The 20,739-nt window shown below is 44.0% G+C and overlaps 1 protein-coding gene across 1 annotated transcript in view; it reads right to left on the bottom strand.

The window, feature by feature from the left end:
* Positions 1 to 4,752: 4,752 nt before the first annotated feature.
* Positions 4,753 to 20,739, bottom strand: part of zap70 (zeta chain of T cell receptor associated protein kinase 70) — a 109,542-nt gene continuing 93,555 nt past the window's right edge. The window contains exons 10-13 of the mRNA XM_078555846.1: positions 17,062 to 17,254; positions 14,121 to 14,261; positions 13,279 to 13,391; positions 4,753 to 5,390 (exon numbers count right to left, since the gene is read on the bottom strand). Coding sequence (XP_078411972.1) covers positions 5,294 to 5,390; positions 13,279 to 13,391; positions 14,121 to 14,261; positions 17,062 to 17,254 — 544 coding nt within the window. The 3' untranslated portion in view covers positions 4,753 to 5,293. The remainder of the gene's footprint in view (positions 5,391 to 13,278; positions 13,392 to 14,120; positions 14,262 to 17,061; positions 17,255 to 20,739) is intronic.

The raw sequence follows: 20,739 nt of genomic DNA, 5'->3' as shown, positions 1-20,739 counted from the left end.
AGTGGGGGAACATTTTGCAGATAGTGATCATAACTCCATTAGATTCAAGGTTGTTATGGAAAAGTACAAGGATGGGTTATAAATCAGAGTTCTAAATTGGGGGAAGGCCGATTATAATAATATCAGATATGATTTGGCCAGAGTGGACTGGGAGCAGCTACTTTTAGGTAAATCTGCGTCAGAGCAGTGGGACTCATTCAAGAAAGAAACAGGGGGAGTACAGGGCCAACATATTCCAGTAAAGATAAAGGCCAGAATTTTTCTGTTGGTGAGTTGGGGGCGGGGCCCGCTTGCTGACACGAAAATGATGCGGGATGATGTCGGGGGAATCCCCGACGTCATCCCGCCCCATTTAAATATTCAGGAAGGCGGGCGGACAGCGCGATCAGCTGTCCACCCGCCGGCCTGTCGATGGCCAATTGAGGCCATTGACAGGATCATTAAGCCACTTAAAGGCTCTGCCCGTCTAACCTTAAGGCTGTTGGGCAAGCCAGGAGGCCATCAGGCTTCTGAGAAAACATGAAACCTCATCCACCGGCGGGATGAGGTTTTATGTCTGTTTTTAAAAAGTTTAATAAAGTTTTTGTGATAGTTATTAACATGTCCCATCGCGTGTGACATTGTCACATGAGGGGGACATGTTAATAATTTTTTTATTCTTCTATTTTTTAAATTTATAAATCTTTCAGCACTCTCCCTAAGACAGCACTTAGTCTCAGGGAGCTGTGCGCGAAAGAGCACACTTTGACAGTTGGGGAATCCCTCCCCCCCACCACCCCCCGCACAGGAAGCGCATAGTGCTTCCCGTCGGGTGGCCCGCCCACTCAAAATGGTGGCGGGGCCCGTTTAGGCGGCGATCAGCTGCCCGCCCGCCACCGAGCTGGTGGGGCCCGCCTGCCCATCAAGGGCAAAATTCTGCCCAAAGGGTGGGACCAACAAATCCAGGGAACCCTGGACATCAAGGGATATACAGGATTGGGTAAAGAGAAAAAGGGAGGCTTATGGTAGATGCCGAAGGCTCAAAACAGCAGAAGCCCTAGAGGAGTATAGAATGTGTAGGGGGGAACTTAAAAAGGAAATTAGGAGAGCAAAGAGGGGACATGAAAAAACATTGGCAGGTAAAATAAAGGAAAATCCAAAGTTATTTTACAAGTACATTAAGAGTAAGAGGATAACTAGGGAAAGAGTAGGGCCCATTAAGGACCATAGTGGTAAGTTGTGTGTGGAGCCGGAAGACGTAGGTAGGGTTCTAAATGAATACTTTGTATCAGTGTTCACAAGTGAGAGGGACGACGTGGGTATGGAAATCAGGCAGAAGGACTGTGATATAATTAAAGAAATTAGCATAGAAAGGGAGGAGGTTCTAAGTGGCCTGGCAGGCTTAAAAGTAGATAAATCTCCAGGCCCGGATAAAAAGTATCGCAGGCTGTTGAGTGAGGCAAGGGAGGAGATAGCAGGGCGCTGGCAATAATTTTCAACACCTCCCTAGCCACAGGGGAGATGCCAGAGGACTGGAGAACAGCCAATGTGTTCCATTATTCAAGAAAGGAGGAAGTGATAAACCAGGGAACTACAGGCCAGTCAGTCTAACCTCAGTGGTGGTGAAACTATTGGAAGCAATGCTGAGGGACAGAATTAATTACACTTGGAGAGGCAGGGATTAATCTAGGACAGTCAGCATGGTTTTGTTAAGGGGAGGTCATGTCTGACCAATTTGATTGAATTTTTTGAAGAGGTGACCAGCTGTGTAGATGAGGATAATGCATTTGACGTAGTCTACTTGGACTTCAGCAAGGCTTTTGATAAGGTTCTACAGTGGAGACTGATAACGAAGGTAAGAGCCCATGGGATCCAAGGCAATTTGGCAAATGGGATCCAGAATTGGCTGAGTGGCAGGAAGCAGAGGGTGATGGTTGAGGAGTGTTTTTGGGACTGGATGCCTGTGTCCAGGGGGGTTCCACTGAGATTGGTGTTGGGTCCCTTGCTGTTTGTGGTATATATAAACGATTTAGACTTGAATGTAGGAGGGTTGTTCAGTAAGTTTGCGGATGACACGAAAATTGGTTGGTTAGTAAATAGTGAGGAGGATAGCCTTAGATTACAGGAGGATATAGACTGGCTGGTCAGATGGGCTGATCAGTAGCAAATGGAATTTAATCCAGATAAATGTGAGGTGATGCACTTGGGCAGGACAAACAAGGCACAGGAATACACGCTGAATGGTAGGACCCTGGGAAGTACCAAGGATCAGAGGGATCTTGGTGTGCATGTCCACCGGTCCCTTAAGGTAGCGGGGCAGGTAGATAAGGTGGTTAAGAAGGCATATGGGATACTTGCTTTTACTAGCTGAGGCATAGAATATAAAAGCAGGGAGGTTATGCTGGAACTGTATAAAACACTTGTTAGGCCACAGCTAGAGTATTGCGTACAGTTCTGGAATCCACATTATAGAAAGGATGTGATTGCACTAGAGAGAGTGGAGAGGAGATTTACCTGGATGTTGCCTGGGCTGGTGAGTTTTAGTTATGAGGAGAGATTGGATAGACTGGGGTTATTTTCCCTGGAGCAGAGGAGATTGAGGGGGGACATAATTGAGGCGTATAAAATTATGAGGGGCATAGATAGGGTAGACAGGAAGGAACTTTTCCCCTTGGTGGAGGGATCAATAACCAGGGGGCATAGATTTAAGGTAAGGGGCAGGAGGTTTAGAGGGGATGTGAGGAAGAATTTTTTCACCCAGAGGGTGGTGGGAATCTGGAACTCACTTCCTGAAAGGATGGTAGAGGCAGAAACCCTCATAACATTTAAGAAGTATTTGGATGTGCACTTGCGATGCCATGGCACACAAGGCTATGGGCCTAGTGCTGGAAAATGGGATTAGAATAGTTAGGTACTTGTTTGACTGGCACAGACTCGATGGGCTGAAGGGCCTCTTTCTGTGCTGTAGACCTCTATGACTCTATTGTTTTTATTAACTCCAGACATTTGCATGTTACTGGCAAAGCCAATATTTGTTGCCTATCCCTAATGACCCTTGAGAAGATGGTGATGATCCACCTTTGTGAACTGCTCCAGTCCATGTGGTGTAGGTACGCCCACGGTGCTGTCAGGAAGAGAGTTCTAGGATTTTGGCCCAGCGACAATGAAGGAACAGTGATATAGGGCCGAATCTTCGGCTCGGCAAGCGGGGGCAAGGCCAAACTCCTAGAACGGCGCCCGCTCGACAAGGCATAAAATGACACTCGGTCACGTCGGGCGTATGTCCCGATGTCATCGCGCGTCATTCAGATTTTCAGTTCAGCGGGCGCACACCCAAGTCATCTGCGCATCTACCAAACTGTCGAAGGCTTATTAAGGCCAGTTAACTATCAATTAAAACAATAAACTGAGCTGCCCATCCAACCTTAAGGTTGGCGGGCAGGTGAAGAGCCCAGGCGGCCTTCGCGTTTTTCATGGTACCTCATCCATGGGCAGGATGAGGTTTCATGAAGGTTTTTAAAGGTTTGAAAAAATTCTTAATAAAATTCATAGACATGTCCTAGCTCTTGTGACAGTTTCACATGAGGGGACATGTAGTAAAAATTTTTTTTCCCTTTATTAAAATTTTTTAAACTTAAACTAATCTCCCTGAGGCAGCTCTGTACCTCAGGGAGATTTCTGCGCTCTTTCACATGCATGCGCGAAAGAGTGCAGGCCCCAACTCAGGCAACATCCCCCCCACCCCCGCCCCGCCCGCACAGGGAGCGTTCAGCGCTTCCGGGCGTGCGTCATGCTGGGCGAGCCTTATTTGGCCCGCCCACATAAAATGGCGGTGCCCAGCTGATCGTGTGCGGCAATTGGCTGCGTGCATGCCTGCGCCCGCTCCTGCACAAACCCCCCGAGTGAGAGAAAATCCTCCCCATAGCTCCAAGTTAGGACGGTGGGTGGCTTGGAGGGGAATTTGCAGTGGCGGTGTTTCCATGGATTTAGTGTCCACTCCTATGGCGAGTTTCATGGTGAGGGGTCATTAAGTCAGGCAGGAGGGTGGCGGGTGGGGATTCTGCTTCCTTCATTGCTCTACCCCAATTAAGTCCATGGTGGGAAGGCTTGTGGACGACCTGCCTGCCCCGCTGCTAAATGAGGTGCTTAAGTGGGCAATAAGCGTCCATTTAAGGACCTCATTCTGCTGCTGCTGGTATTAACCCAGAGGTGGGCAGGGGGCTCACCATGGCAGGAGCATCACAAGTAGTGTCAGCTCTGGCTCAGTCCGTAGCACTCTCTCCTCTGAATCACAAGGTACAGAGTTCAGATCCCACTTCAGGGCTTGAGCACAAAAATCAAGGCTGATACTCCAGTGCAGTACTGAGGTACTGCTGTGCTAACATAGGTGCCATCTTTTTGATGAGATGTTAAAACCAAGGTCCCATCTGCCTGCTCTGGTGGATGTAAAAGATCCCATATTGCCCAGTCTCATACAGACTCGAAACATTAACTTTGTTTCTCTCTCCACAGATGCTGTCAGGCCTGCTGAGTTTTTCCAGCATTTTCTGTTTTTGTTTCAGAGCGCATAATGATCTGGTCTAGTTGACAATTTACTATCTGGTCACAGCTTATGTGTCAGAGTTGGCACTGCTTACAACAGTCTCTCTGCCCCTTCTATTAACTAAACGTTTCCAAGATTCAGTGTGGACAAAAGTGTATTATTACTCTTTATGACAAGAATTGTTTGAGAGGATGCTCTTTCGAAGGTTCAAATTCACCATTTTCTTCTCAAAGATTTTAGCACTCCTTTATTTTTAACTCTGAATGAAAATACTATTGTTAGAAGTTAGAAACATTTCATCATAAGGCACTGTACTTACAATTTTGTAACAGAGCAAATTGTAAGTTTGATCTTGTACATCATATATTTGTATCATTTCTAATTAATATACAATATTGTCAAATAAATTTATCAACACAAAATGCTACAATTTTAACTTTTTAAAATGTGATATTTTGCAACACTGCTTCGAGACAGCCAGGCAGACTTCCTGATATCACTCACATCAAAAACGTCACATTAGTAGATTTTTATCGTTTCAGTTTGATAACGGGACAGAATTAGATCCACCATTTAAAAAGCAAAACAATTTTGTTCAAAGTTGTGTTATGTGATTAACAAAAATTATGCTAAAAATTGAGGTTTATAGTTACTGTAAGGTTTCATAGCTACTGCCTACAAGAGCTCTCAAGGATAGCGGAAACAGCAATATGTTGACTTATAAATGTAACTTCATTGCTTGTCAAGTATAATATAATGCTGGATATTTTGTCAAACATTGTCATCTGTTGATACCTTCTGTGTTATCTGATAGTGGTAATCACGCATTTTGGTCTCAACCTCTTCAAACCCAGGCCGATCATCCCACCTGTGAAAGCAAACATAGTGGATAATATAGTTGATTTTCCAGTTGCAATGGTTAATGCTCTAATAAGCACATTGATATTCCAAAGCTGGGAATTATAGAGGGAACAGATGCAAATTGGAGGAGATCCCAGAAATTTCAAACCCTTAAAGAGGACACTCAGAAATCTGATTAGCTTTAGGAGCATAGAGGGTAGGAGAAAAGGTGAAACTAATCACCTCTGCCATGCTCAGGGCTAATACTTTGTCACACATCTTTTGTGGGGTCCATAAAAAATAACGTAAGCCTCGATCCTATTTCAAGCACTGTGAACAACCATTGCCTATCTGTAAACAACCTTTCATTGGGCCTAAGTTAGATGACTGAGTTATCCCATAAAGTCATCTCCCCTACTCACTCACTGACTCATTCAACCACTCACCCACTTGAGTGCTCGTAGGCATACATTCAAGTACTGAGTAATTCAAGGTGGGGATAATAGAAGAAGATATGATAGTAGCAGTGAAGCAGCAGCAGAAACCTGTTGACTAGAAGACCAGCATTCCTTTCTCAGGTGTCTTGCCTTAGGATTTGGACATCTCATGGTGTGGGGTGGGTGGAGCCAGCGGTGTCCAAGAAGAAACACGAAGGAGTCTACTAGTCACTGCTCTGTAATTAGTGCAAGAATGGCTTTGCTAGCTTACAGTCTGCCATGTGGTGCATAGCAATTCCAAAAGCAGCTCACAGGGAGTCCCCTGTGGCACAACCCCGAAGCACGGTTGGAATATTGCTCATGAAAGTGCGTACTGCTGCCCTGGAAACCTTGGCTTCCAATCTACAAGAAATTGGCTTGTCTGGCTTCAATATGCTAGGGGATCATATTGAGAGAAACCAGAGACAGGAATTCACAGACTTTACAATGCATCTTGTTTTCATTGCAAGAACCAGGCATGCCAAGGTAGATGTAGAATTTACTTTCTAGTCTTGCTTTGCCATTGCCAAAAGCCACAGAGGGGGCAATCATATAAAAATATTTGCAAAACTTGACAGCTGAGGTATAACCTTCCCAAGAGCGACTGAGCAGCACAATCATTTCCCAGAACAAGAATCTGGAGACATACAATACTATTCCATATCTGTAAGCTCCTAACAGAAAAAAAAAACCCTTGTCAGTCTTTCCTGACAGCATCAGCAGAATCAGTCATTCTGGAACTTGTGCGATTATTTGTTGTTTATGTGCAACCAAGACTTTGACAGCCAGATGGTAAGTTAAACATCAGTATTTGTGAACCTTTTACCTGTAGAGGAGGCAAATGATTCCAGTAGCTTCTGCACCTTTTATAACAGCCCAACAGCATCAAATATAAATTCTAATGTTGCCTGTAGATTTTCAAAGATTCGAAAAAATTTTCAAGGGCTATTTTTGCTGTTAAACTCTGATTTCTCTAAAAAGGTGCATTAAAATACTCAATGCATTTTGAATAGCAGCTGCTGCTAAATACAAATTGTATCTCACATGGGTCGCAGCAGTTGGAAAGCTACATTTCATGTGGCATTCTTCACAAAATTCTTTACAGTCTTTTTTCATCTTCAACATGCTTGCTGCAGATGATTCTCATAAAATTGCTGCCTGTGAAATGAGCAATGTCCTGCATTCTCCAGCTTTGGCAGCAGGAGAAGAGTGAAGCCAATTAAATGTACTTTTGTATTTCAATTGGGCCATCATGTATGATCAGGCATGACACAAACCACAGCATCTTCAAGAAGGATCTATACAAACCATGACTGCAGACAATTCCCCTTTCGCAAACAATCTTTCATTGTGGCAAAGCTGCACTGCACTGCACAGTGGTACCCAAAAATAGCACTGTTGACACCTAAAAGATGTGCTTATAACAAGCACCATGACCAGAGATAACATGTTGCATTGTAGCTCCCACATGCAAAGAGAGATAAAGGCCAGCCACATGGAAGGTTTCTGGGGTCTCTATCAACTTCTAACATCTAGAAAATGTTAACACCTACAATGATAGTCCTGCCCTGTGTATTAAGCAACCCCTGACCCAGGATCTGCCATCCTTACCTGGTCTGGCCTACATGTGACTCCAGATTCACTGCAATATGGTTGACTCTTAACTGCCCTCTGAAATGGCCTAGCAAGCCATTCAGTTCAAGGGCAATTAGGGATGGGCAACTAATGTCAGCCTTGCCAGCGACTCCCACATCCCATGAAAGAATAGATTTTTAAAAAGGAAAATAAGCTGGAATCACAGCAGGGTTGGAGGGGTGAATGGAAGGCAGCACCACTGCTATTCTTCTCCAAAGAAGAAAAACCCTACCCATTGTATCACTGTTATGTTCAGGGATTCTATAAAGAGGCAGCAGACATGATAGTAAAGGGCCGGCAAGCCATCCACCTATTCATTGTCAGCTTTTGAATGGTGAAGGACTGCCACACAATGAAAGCATCTTGGCTGCTACCTAGACTTTGAACATTCAAATCAGCTTGTAGCAGATGACGTAACTCTGCGACAGGCTTTCTGGTAAAGCAGAGGAATTGTAGGCAGGTCTCCTCTGACATGTTCAGATAGGTCTAGTCCTACATGTAAGCATAGCTTCTGGCATTGCCAAGTTTATCTGTATTATGTAGCACTGCATTTCCACTACTACAACTTCAAAAGCACTTGATTGCCTGTAAAAGACTTCGAAATGTCCGGTGGCTGTGAAAAGCACTTTATAAATGCAAGGCTTTCTTTCTTTTAGCACGTTCAGAGAGAGTCCCATCCTCACCACTTTGTTAGCTGCAAGTTTAATTGTAGTAACAAACAACCATATTGTAGAGAAAAGCAGAGAATGGCATTTTAATGAAGCTAATATAGGAGCAAAATATTACCAAATGTTAATGCAATAGTAAAAAACGTTTGCAATCAAATTTTGTAATAGTCATCTTGACTCAACAATCTTAATGCAGCTGGTCTGAACAAAGAACTTGTTATGTGCCTATTTCATTTGGGTAAGGCCAGCACTGAGGGTGCAGTATACCAGAAACACATGCCATTTTCAGGCTTCTGAGAGTTCACTGAGCAACACAATCTCCTCCACAAGCTCCAAATATGCATGGCTTCACCCCTGTCCCACATGCCTGCAGACCCAACTTTACAATGAATTCTGCCCCTCAGCATTAGAGTATCAGTGAGCCACAAGAGGTAGGGCACAACTCTGCACCTGCATAGCCCTAGATATGGTATCCCTTTCCATTTATAGCCAAACATAAATGGACTGTAGAGCTGCTGTCGGGCCTCTGCCGATTGTGCCAGATGTGTGTAAAACACCAGGGTAACTCACCCCTTTTTTTTATCTTCATCTGGAGAGAAAGCACTTGGCCTCCATCTGGTTCACTTTCATAATTCATCCATGTGAGCTCTGCCTGAAGTCAGGTTCTTGGCTCAGTGTCTGCTGATGCTTCATCCTGAGCTGTTTCCTCGACAGTTTTTGTCAGTAATGGTTTGTCATTTCCTTCCACTCTCAGGGGTAAGGTGAGAAAGCAGGTCCCAAGTCTACCTCAGCTGGAATGGGAATCAAACCAGTGCTGTTGGCACTATTCTGGACCACTTGTCAGCCATCTAGCCAAATGAGGTAACAGGGTCTCCCCCACTCCCCCACTTCCCTGCCCCACCACGGCATGATTGAAATCATTCCTACTGACCATTCCTACAGGATAACATGACAAGGAGACTGATGAAGAAAATGCTTAAGTGGAATTTATCAATGATCCCACTAGAAATGACTAGAACGAAGCCATTGATTGCTTAAAACACAAATTCAGACAAATTCAGAGTGAGTTTAAAAAAGGGAACATAACATCTGAATATTTTAAAGAACCACACGTATGATTTTTCTGCTTACATTTAGACTGTATTTTGATCAGTATGAGTAGTCAAAGCAGTTAACTGAGTTCAGTTATTAAAGATTGTGTAGTTTCCTGTTTAAGCTACTGTGATGATGGTGTCAAGCAGTGCCAAAGAGGCGCAGGAAAACCAATTTCCACACTAACTGATGTTTTGTATTGTATTTAGACAAATATCGGAATATTTGATAATTAAGCAACTTATACCAGAAGGTTATAAAGTTTGATATAGAATTTAAACGTACTTTATTGAAAATTCTTTTGCGAAAACTTGTTACAATATTACAAGCTTAGTATTTCTGCCACCACAAAACCACTTCTAAAAATAATCTTCAAGAGACACTTATTGTCAAGAGTAGCACTGTCATGTGATTCTTGAGTGCATGCATGCATTTAGCCACATTCCACCCCAACATACTCCACTGTCACACATTTACTAACACCTCATTTGGATGTGAAACATTGTAAAAGTCTAACGGTGATCTTGCATGTGAGTGCATAAATAATTGCATGTATAGAAATGTAAGGATTTTTTTTAAAATCCAAATCAAGACTTGAGAAAGGTCTAGTGATATAGTGAGTTGTACAAGGCTAAATGAATAGCCTTTTCTCATTTCCTCCATTTTCATTTTCTGATGTGGTTGTGGATTGTTCAAAGTCCAAGAGAGACATTGATAACTTTGGGCTTTATGACACTGCCTCAAATGTCTTCTTATATCATAGTTCTTCAGACTCCAAGTTCTGCTGAATTCAGTAAGAAACTGGAATCTCTGCACACTTTTATTAATATGAGGAGTGCAACATTGGTTTCATTTGTGGAGTACCATGAACAGAAGGCTATGCATTTGCTGTGCAATTTGCAACTTACACATCTCACGTACTCAACACAAAAAAGATCTGTTGCTGATACCTCTGGCCAGCGAAATCAAGATGATGTTCTGTTTTACACCAAGTGCTGCAGATACTATCAGATAGTGGTGTATTTTGTATAATCCCGTGTTTATAGTCTGAGCTCAGACAGAATGAAACTGCAAGACCACCCAGCATTGACCGAGGCACCAGAAACGACAATGGGAATCTCAGCCCTGTCGACCCTGCAAAGTCCTCCTTACTAACATCTGGGGGCTAGTGCCAAAATTGGGAGAGCTGCCTCACAGGCTAGTCAAGCAACGGTCTGGCATAGTCATCCTCACGGAATCAAACCTTACAGATAATGTCCCAGACGCCACCATCGCCGTCCCTGGGTTTGTCCTGTCCCACCAGCAGGTGGCAGCACAGTGGTATACAGTTGGGAGGGAGTTGCCTTCGGAGTCCTCAACATCGACTCCGGACCTCATGAGATCTCATGGCATCAGGTCAAACATGGGCAAGGAAACCTCCTGCTGATTACCACGTACCACCCTCCATCAGCTGATGAATCAGTGTTCCTCCATTTTGAACACCACTTGGAGGAAGCCCTGAGGGTGGCAATGGTGCAGAATGTACTCTGGGTGGGGACTTCAATGTCCAACACCAAGAGTGGCTCAGTAGCACCACTACTGACCGAGCTGGCTGAGGCTTAAGGACTTGACTGCTAGACTGGGTCTGCAGCAGGTAGTGAGGGAACCACCAAGGGGGAAAACATACTTGACCTTATCCTCACCAACCTGCCTGCCACAAATGCATCTTCCCATGACAGTATCGGTAGGAATGACCACTGCACAGTCGTTGTGGAGACAAAGTCCCGCCTTCACATTGAGAATATCCTGCATCGTGTTGTGTGGCACTACCACTGTGCTAAATGGGATAGATTTCGAACACTTCTAGCAACTCAAGATTGGGCATCCATGAAGTGCTATGGGCCATCAACTGCAGCAGAATTGTACTCAAAAACAATCTATAACCTCATGGCCGGCATATCCCCCACTCTACCATTACCATCAAGCGAAGGGATCAACCCCGGTTCGATGAAGAGTGCAGGAGGGCATGCCAGGAGCAGCACCAGGCATACCTAAAAATGAGGTGTCAACCTGGTGAAGCTATGACACAGGACTCCTTGCATGCCAAACAGCATAAGCAGCAAGTGATAAACAGGGTAAAGTGAGCCCACAACCAACAGATCAGACCTAAGCTCTGCAGTCCTGTCACATCCAGTCATGAATGGTGATGGACAATTAAACCACTCACTGGAGAGGAGGCTCTACAAATATCCCCATCCTCAATGATGGAGGGGCCCAGCATATTAGTGCAAAGATAAGGCTGAAGCATTTGCTACAACCGTCAGCCAAAAGTGCTGATGGATGATCCATCTTGGCCTCTTCCGAAGGTCCCCAGCATCACTGATGCTAGTCTTCAACCAATTCGATTCACTCCACGTGATATCAAGAAACGGATGAAGGCACTGAATACTGCAAAGGCTATGGGCCCTGACAAATCTCCGGCAGTAGTACAGAAGGTTTGTGCTCCAGAACTTGCCGTGCCCCTAGCCAAGCTGTTCAGTACAGCTACAACACTGGCATCTACACGGCTATGTGTAAAATTGCCCAGGTATGTCCTGTACATAAAAAGCAGGACAAATTCTACCCGGCCAATTATCGCCCCACCAGTCAACTCTCCATCATCAGTAAAGTCATGGGAGGATTCATCAACAGTGCTAGCAAGAAGCACTTGCTTAGCAATAACCAGTTTGTGTTCCGCCAGGGCCACTCAGCTCCTGGCCTCATTATAGCCTTGGTTCAGACATGGACAAAAGAGCTGAACCCCTGAGGTGAGGTGAGGTGGCATCAAGGCAGCATTTGACCGAGTGTGGCATCAAGGAGCCCCAGCAAAACTGGAGTCAATGGGAATCAGGGGAAAACTCTCTGCTAATTGAGCTATCTAGCACAAAGGAAGATGGTTGTGGTTGTTGGAGGTCAGTCATCTCAGCTCCAGGACATCACTGCAGGAGTTCCTCAGGGTAGTGTCCTCGGTCCAACCATCTTCAGCTGCTTCATCAATGACCTTTCTTCCATCATAAGATTAGAAGTGGGGATGTTCGCTGATGATTGCACAATGTTCAGCACAATTTGTGACTCGTCAGACACTGAAGCAGTCCATGTCCAAATGCAGCAAGACCTGGACAATGTCCAGGCTTGGGCTGACAAGTGGCAAGCACAATTCGCGCCACACAAGTGCCATCTCCAACAAGAGAGAATCCAATCATCGCCTCTTGATGTTCAATGGCACTACCATCACTGAATCCCCCACCATCAATATTGACCAAAAACTGAACTGGACTAGTCACGTAAATACTGTGGCTACAAGAGCAGGTCAGAGGCTAGGAATTGTGCGACGAGTAATTCACCTCCTGACTCCTCAAAGCCTGTCCACCATCTACAAGGCACAAGTCAGGAGTGTGATGGAATACTCCCCACTTGCCTGGATGAGTGCAGCTCCCACAACATTCAAGAAACTTGACATCATCCAGGACAAAGCAGCCCACTTGATTGGCACTTCATTAACAAATATTCACTCCCTCCACCACCGACGTACAGTGGCAGCAGTGTGTACTATCTACAAGATGTACTGCAAGAATTCGCTAAGACTCGTCCGACAGCACTTTCAAAACCCAGGACTACTAACATCGAGAGGGACAAGGGCAGCAGATAGAAACGAACACCACCACCTGGAAGTTCCCCACCAAGTCACTCACCAACCTGACTTGGAAATATATCGCCATTCCTTCACTGTCGCTGGGTCAAAATCCTGGAACTCCCTTCCTAATGGCACTGTGGGTGTACCTACACCACATGGACTGCAGCGGTTCAAGGAGGCAGCTCACCACCACATTCTCAAAGGCAATGAGGGATGGGCAATAAATGCTGGCCCAGCCAGCGAAGCCCACATCCCGTGAATGAATAATAAAAAAAGAAAGAGTATCTTGTTGATTAAAGACTGAGTACTGGATCTGAGAGATTCATGCATTCTATAAAACATCATTCACTTATTGATCTGAAGATGAATGTCTAGAAATCCATTTGAACTTACTTGTAAGTCCAACACTTTTGCATCAGTTCATGCATTTCATCTGGGCACTCAGCAGGACGTTCCAGTCGACCTCCTTGCTCAATAAAACTAACAACTTCTGGGCCTTTCATTTTCTGTAAAATAGAATAAATTCAGTTTTATTATGCAGAGGTGACTTAAAAGCAAGGTAGCTGATGTGTTTATGCAGCTGGGAGATGAATGGTTCATTCCAATTGATTTTCAGAATTAGTCTCGCTTGGTCATTTACTCCCTTCCCATATTCTTGATCCTACATTACAACAGTGACTAGGCTTCAAAAGTACTGTATTGGCTGTAAATTAAATACTTTGAAACATCCAGTGGTCATGAAAGGCACTATATAATTGCAAGGCTTCCTCTTTTTTCCTGAAGATATATAACTCATATGAGCTCCCACCCATACAGTTGCTCCCTGCAGATATCTGGCACTTGCTGAGCAGGCTCACAGATGATGAATGGCCAATTTTGAAAGGCACTGGCAGGCTGCTGGTCCCTATAAAGCCCATACCCCAGTATAAGCAACTGCTCCTGGGAAAGGAAGAATGAAGATTGAGGAAAAATTGTGATAATACCACCATCCTGTGATCACAGTGTTCTAGATAGATTTCTATCATCCCAGAATTAAAATTAGATCATCATTTTCTAGTTACTCATTTAAAAATAAATCCTGTTAAGTTTGTCCAAACTGTATTAATCTTGAAAAGTCGTTCAAGGGAAAGACATTCAACTGGTCTGAAGAATGGATTTAGACATGATCTGAGGCGAAGTAAAGTGGTCATAATCACTACCGGCCACAATTTCACATAAATCTGACATGAGCTTACCTTATATGGCTTTTGTCCATAAGTCAATGCTTCCCACATGGTAACACCAAAGCTCCAGACATCAGCCTTGCTAGAAAATTTCCGGAAATTTATACACTCTGGTGCATACCACTTGACTGGCCATTTCCCAGCAGTTCGAGCCTGAGACCAAGCAAGAGTAAAATTTTCACAAAAAAATTGTTTAACTAGTGCTCCCTCCATAACTCAGTATAATTTCAGTACATTGTGTGATGCTGAGTTACATAGGCCTGAAATGTTCCAGCTTCAACTCGGGTGACATGGCGATGAATAAGGGGGTGAAATCCGTCTGTGATGCCTACCATTGACTTGCCATCTGAACATCTTGTGCCTTACTGCTTCCCTGCTCATCACATATAACCCATGTTGGGGCAGTGCAGTTTCCCTGTCCATTTCCCTCCCAACCACAAGCAAAATACTGCAGATGCTGAAAATTTAAAATAAAAACAGAGAATATTGGAACACTCAGCAGTTCTGGCAGCATCTGTGGAGAGCGTAATAGAGTTAACAGAACAAAATCTAATGAACGGACGTGAACTTGAAACATTGGACTGATTTTACCAGGAGGGTTAAGGTCCTACCAGCAGGTCCGAAAGTGGGAGGGAACCCTGCACAGGATTGGCAGCTCAGCAGCACCACCACAGGCAGTGACCAATGATGAGGCTGCTGATGCAAGGAGACTGCTTAAGTGGGTCTGGTGATGCTGGGGACATGCAGGCAGGCACTTAAAGTGGGGGGAGGGGGGTGGTTAGTCTCAGTGGTTAGGCAGCACCATTGCCACGGGGTGGCTATGGTGGGGGGAGGCCCTCCGTGATCATGGAGTGCCCAAAAGGAGATCCCCCCACCCTGGAGTCCACTATGAGGCTACCAGGTTACGTTGGACAGCCTATCACACAGCAGCAGCCCCCCCACCTCAACCCCCAGCATGGGCGAAAAGCCTGCAGATGAGGGAAGTAGCCCATAATTGGTCACAAATGACTCAATCGGGCTCCAAATGGGCGGCTTGTTTGCCATTTGTCCTGCCCAGGCAAAATGGCATACCAGCAGGAAGACACGCCACACAATGCCTTGCCATGCCATTTTGCCAGCTTTCCTACCTCCCAGCCTCTCTCCAAAGGTTTAAACTCTGGCCGTATACTTTGTTTCACTTGTCACAGACGCTGCCTGATCTGCTGAGTGTTTCCAGTGTTTATGTCCACCATGGTCTTTAAGCCACTCGAACTCAATCTGCACTTCCTCTACAACAAAAACAAAAATACCTGGAAAAACTCAGCAGGTCTGACAGCATCTGCGGAGGAATACAGTTAACGTTTTGAGTCCGTGTGACTCTTCACCAGAACTAAGGAAAAATAGAAAAGAGGTGAAATATAAGCTGGTTCGGGGTGGGGGGTGGTGGTTGACAGGTAGAGCTGGATAGAGGGCCAGTGATAGGTGGAGATAACCAAAAGATGTCACAGACAAAAGGACAAAGAGGTGTTGAAGGTGGTGATATTATCTAAGAAATGTGCTAATAGTGACATTAAGGGTAGAAAGCAGGACGAGCAAGGTACAGATAGCCCTAGTGGGGGTGGGGTGGGGGGAAGGGATCGAAATAGGCTAAAAGGTAGAGATAAAACAATGGATGGAAATACATTTAAAAATAATGGAAATAGGTGGGAAAGGAAAAATATATATAAATTATTGGAAAAAGGGGGATCGGAAAGGGGGTGGGGATGGAGGAGAGATCTAAAGTTGTTGAACTCAATGTTCAGTCCGGAAGGCTGTAAAGTGCCTAGTCGGAAGATGAGGTGCTTTTCCTCCAGTTTGCGTTGAGCTTCACTGGAACATTGCAGCAGGCCAAGGATGGACATGTGGGCATGAGAGCAGGGTGGTGTGTTGAAATAGCAAGCGACAGGAAGGTCTGGGTCATGCTTGCGGACAGACTGAAGGTGTTCTGTAAAGCGGTCACCCAGTCTGCGTTTGGTCTCTCCAATGTAGAGGAAACCGCATTGGGAGCAGCGAATGCAGTAGACTAAATTGAGGGAGGTGCAAGTGAAATGCTGCTTCACTTGAAAGGAGTGTTTGAGCCCTTGGATGGTGAGGAAGGTGGAAGTAAAGGGGCAAGTGTTGCACCTTCTGCGGTTGCATGGGAAGGTGCCGTAGGAGGGGGCTGCACTTCCTCTAGCCTTACACCATCTCCTACATCTTTTGACTCTAGCCTATTCGCTGATACTTCTTCCCTAAACTATACTACCTCTTTGCTTAATTCTCTCTTTACTTTAAAAGCCTCCTGAAAATTCAGTTCTTTGATCAGAGCATCACCTCCCTTAACTCCTCTGTAAAGGCTCAACATTTGTGCGTCCCTCCCTCTACAAGGGAATTTTTTATCTATGAAAGACATTATATGCATGCAAGCTGCCACATTTGGAAACTGAAAATTGACCAGGCATTCACTCTACCCCAGCTTGTGTGCATGTGTGCCCAAGGCTAGGCCAGCATTTGTTGCCCATCGCTAATTACCCTTGAGAAGGTGCTGGTGAGCCACCTTCTTGAGCTACTGCAGTCCATGAGGCGTAGGTGCACCTGCAGTGCTGTTAAGAAGGGAATGAAAAGCTTTGAGAGACGAGTGGAGAAAATTGGTTGAAAAACTCTGTCATACTAGTGATGGCTTTTATCTTGAGCAAACTGCACATAGGAAAAAAAGTTCTGTGACTTTTGATCAAACAGGTCAAATCATCCTCATCTAATAAGACACAATTCACAGAATTAACCATTTTATTTTTGTGCATATTCACACATTGAGGTCCATTATATGCCCTGGCTCGCAACTATGAAAGACCCCGACAATGTACCTAGTGACATTTTCTGAGTTAAATTCCATAGAATACTATCCGATTATTCAGCTCCAGATACTCAATTTCAACTGGATTGTCGAGAAGTTTACCTTGTAGTAGCTGTCATCAGCACCTATTGCTTTGGACAATCCAAAATCACTAATCTTGGCGTAATGCTGATTGACCAGCAGGACATTTCTGGCAGCAAGATCCCTGTGCACAAAGTGATTTTCCTCCAGGTACTTCATTCCCATAGAAACTTGGTGGAGTAATTCGACAACATTTTCTGTGGACAGCTGATCTCTGGTGAGAAAATGTATCAGGAAAGGTTTATTTTTAGATAATTTGCTAGAGATGTTCGCACCTATAATAGATACCTTAGGCTAAAGAATATTTATTCCTTATTTCTTTTTATCAAATAGGGATAAACAAGTGAGAAAAGAACTACATACAAAAGCGAACATCCGCTGTAAAGCCATGAAAAGACATAGATTGGGAGTTTCCAGCCACACCATCGGCAGGACTTGCTGCAGAAAATTCAGCGGCCCAACCAGAACTCCATTGACTTTCGGTGGGGCTGGACGATACTGCCCATAGGCAAAGTAAAGACGCCTATCTAACATTTGCAGGAATATGCCAATGATCTTTTATTATATAACACATCTTCCAAAAAATTACCCCTGCCAATTATTTCAATTTCTATGTTGACCTGTGTTTTGTCATAATGTAGCATCATGATAGGTTGGCCTAATATTGGAAACCTCCATTCTAAAGTACATCACTGCTACCAGTATTTGGTTACAGCAATGTGGAGAAATTACTATATTATATTTCATATGTTTTCAGGAAAAAAAAACAATAAAATACCGGCACCCAAAAAAGATTTGATCTAGCTTTAATGTTGAGGGTAAACAAACAGCTTAAAACAGTTCTTAAAAAATGAGATGCACAACTCATGAAAGAAAAAGGCAAGCCAGTTGAATGGGCCATTTGTGGTTTAATTTTCAGTAAATCACTGAAAGTGATTAATTTGTTAGTTTTACTACATGAATTGAAAGTTGGTTACTAATCAGTGACAAACATACATTCAACATTGATGTAAGATTCGAATACTACTCAGAAACACTCATCTCTATGTAAAGGGCCTTTCCAAAGTATATGGTCATTCTCCAGTACTGAAAGGTATTGGCCAACTAATTCTGGCGTATGGGACAAGGTTGAGACCTATTATAAATGGCTGCCTTCATTCCATAAAAAAATGCTGCACAAGTTTTGAATTTTAAAGTAAAATATCTTTAAAGCTGTAAGTTCTTTAAACTGAACTTCCTCCAACATAATATATCCTTTGACTGCTCACAATCCAGCCTCCTCTACAGCAGGAAGCTAAACACAGATTGGATGAACAACTCGCTTGTAAACTCTGCCGTGCTCTGCATGGCTGATGTTTTTACCAAACAACTTGGTTCATTTCAAACAAGCATACAGAGGTGTCTGGAATGATATGGCCAGAGTATCAACTCCCAGTGACAAGTCTGCACCTCAGTCTCAATCGTGAGCTTGCCTGCCTGATAAACACCAACGGTGACAAACCCAGCGAGAGGAGATGCAATTCTAGACCTAGTCTTGGGGAACGAAGAAGGGCAAGTGGGTGAAGTGACAGTTGGCAACCATATCAGGGACAGTGATCACAATTCAGTTAGATTTAGTATTACCATGGAAAAGGACAGAGATAAGACAGGAGTAAAAGTCTTGAACTGGGGAAGGCAAATTTTGCAGAAATGAGAAGGGACTTGGCTGAGGTTGAGCTAGAGGATAAAACAGTGGAAAACCAGTGGGAAGCACTAAAAAATGAGATCCTAATAGTACAAAGTAGACATGTCCCCTACAAAAATAAGAGTGGTACTGCCAAATCTAGACCCCCTTGGTTGTCTAGAGGAATACAGGGGAAGATCAAACAGAAAAAGAAAGCGTACGATAGGCACAAAGAACTAAGCACTGCAGATAGCCTAGACGAATATAGGAAGTGCAGGGAAGAAGTAAAAAAGGAAATAAGGAAATCAAAGAGAGGGCATGAAAAAAGATTAGCAAGTAAAGTTAAAGACAACCTGAAGATGTTTTACCAATACATTAATGCTAAAAGGTTAGTTAAGGAAAAAGTGGGACCTATCAGAGAGGAAGATGGAAACTTGTGTGTAGATGCAGAGGCTATGGGAAGGGTTTTGAATGAATATTTTGTTTCCGTGTTTACAAAGGAAAGGGAGGATGTAGATATAGTAGTCCAGGAGGAACACTGCGAGATATTGGATGGGATAAAGAGTCATAAAGAGAGAGGAAGTATTCAAAGGGTTGAAATCCTTGAAAGTTGATAAGTCACCAGGACCAGATGGATTGTTTCCTAGGCTGCTGAAGGAGGTCAGGGAGGAGATAGCAGATGCTCTGAGGATGATTTTCCAATCTTCACTAGATACAGCGGAGGTACCAGAGGACTGGAGAAATGCAAACATAGTTCCATTGTTTAAAAAGGGATCAAAGGAAATGCCAAACAATTATAGGCCAGTTAGTCTTACATCGGTGGTGAGCAAATTAGTAGAATCAATCCTGAGAGATAGGATTAACTGTCATGTGGAAAGGCATGGACTAGTCAGGGATGGTCAGCATGGATTTGTTAAAGGAAGGTCTTGCCTCACAAATTTGATTGAATTCTTTGAGGAAGTGACAAGAAGGGTTGATGAAGGTAGTGCAATGGATGTTGTGTACATGGATTTTAGCAAGGCATTTGACAAGATCCCACAAGGCAGATTAGTCAGGAAAGTAAAAGCCCATGGGATTCAGGGTAATGTGGCAAACTGGATAAAAGGTTGGCTTTGTAACAGGAAACAAAGGGTAATGGTCGATGGATGACCTTTCGAATGGAAAGTTGTCTCAAGTAGTGTTCCACAGGGCTTGGTGTTGGGACCCTTGCTGTTTGTATTACATGTTAATGATTTGGACGTGAACTTGGGGGGCACGATTGGGAAATTTGCAGATGACACAAAGATTGGCCGAGTAGTGGATAGTGTAGAGGATAGTCATAATCTCCAAAACGATATAGATGGGTTGGTGGAGTGGGCGGTAAAGTGGCAGATGGATTTTAACATAGAGAAGTGTGAGGTCATACATTTAGGGAGGTCAAACAGTTACAGGGATTACACAATAAATGGGAATATACTAAGAGGGGTAGCTGAAGTGAGAGATCTTGGCGTACAAGTACACAGGTCCCTGAAGGCAGCAGTTCAAGTAGACAAGATTGTAAAGAAGGCATATGGAATGCTCTCCTTCATTGGCAGAGGTATAGAATATAAAAGTAAGGATATAATGTTGGAATTGTATAAAACACTAGTGAGGCCACAACTGGTGTATTGTGTGCAGTTCTGGTCACCACATTACAGGAAGGACATAATAGCTCTGGAGAGAGTGCAGAGGAGGTTTACAAGAATGTTGCCAGGGTTAGAAAAGTGTAGCTACGAGGAGAGATTGGATAGATTGGGGTTATTTTCTCTAGAACAAAGAAGGCTGAGAGATGACTTGATTGAGGTGTACAAAATTATGAGGGGAATAGATAGAGTGGACAGGATAAAATTGTTTCCCTTGGTGGAGAATTCTAGAACCAGGGGACATAGATTCAAGATAAGTGGCAGAAGTTGTAGGAGGGACATGAGGAAGAATGTTTTTACGCAGAGGGTAGTGGGTGTCTGGAATTCGCTGCCCAAGTTGGTGATAGAGGCAGAAACTCTAAACTCTTTTAAAAA

This window comes from Cetorhinus maximus, chromosome 13 (genome assembly GCF_964194155.1).
Source record: "Cetorhinus maximus chromosome 13, sCetMax3.hap1.1, whole genome shotgun sequence".
Taxonomy (NCBI): domain Eukaryota; kingdom Metazoa; phylum Chordata; class Chondrichthyes; order Lamniformes; family Cetorhinidae; genus Cetorhinus; species Cetorhinus maximus.
This window is presented reverse-complemented; position numbering and strand designations above follow the sequence as displayed.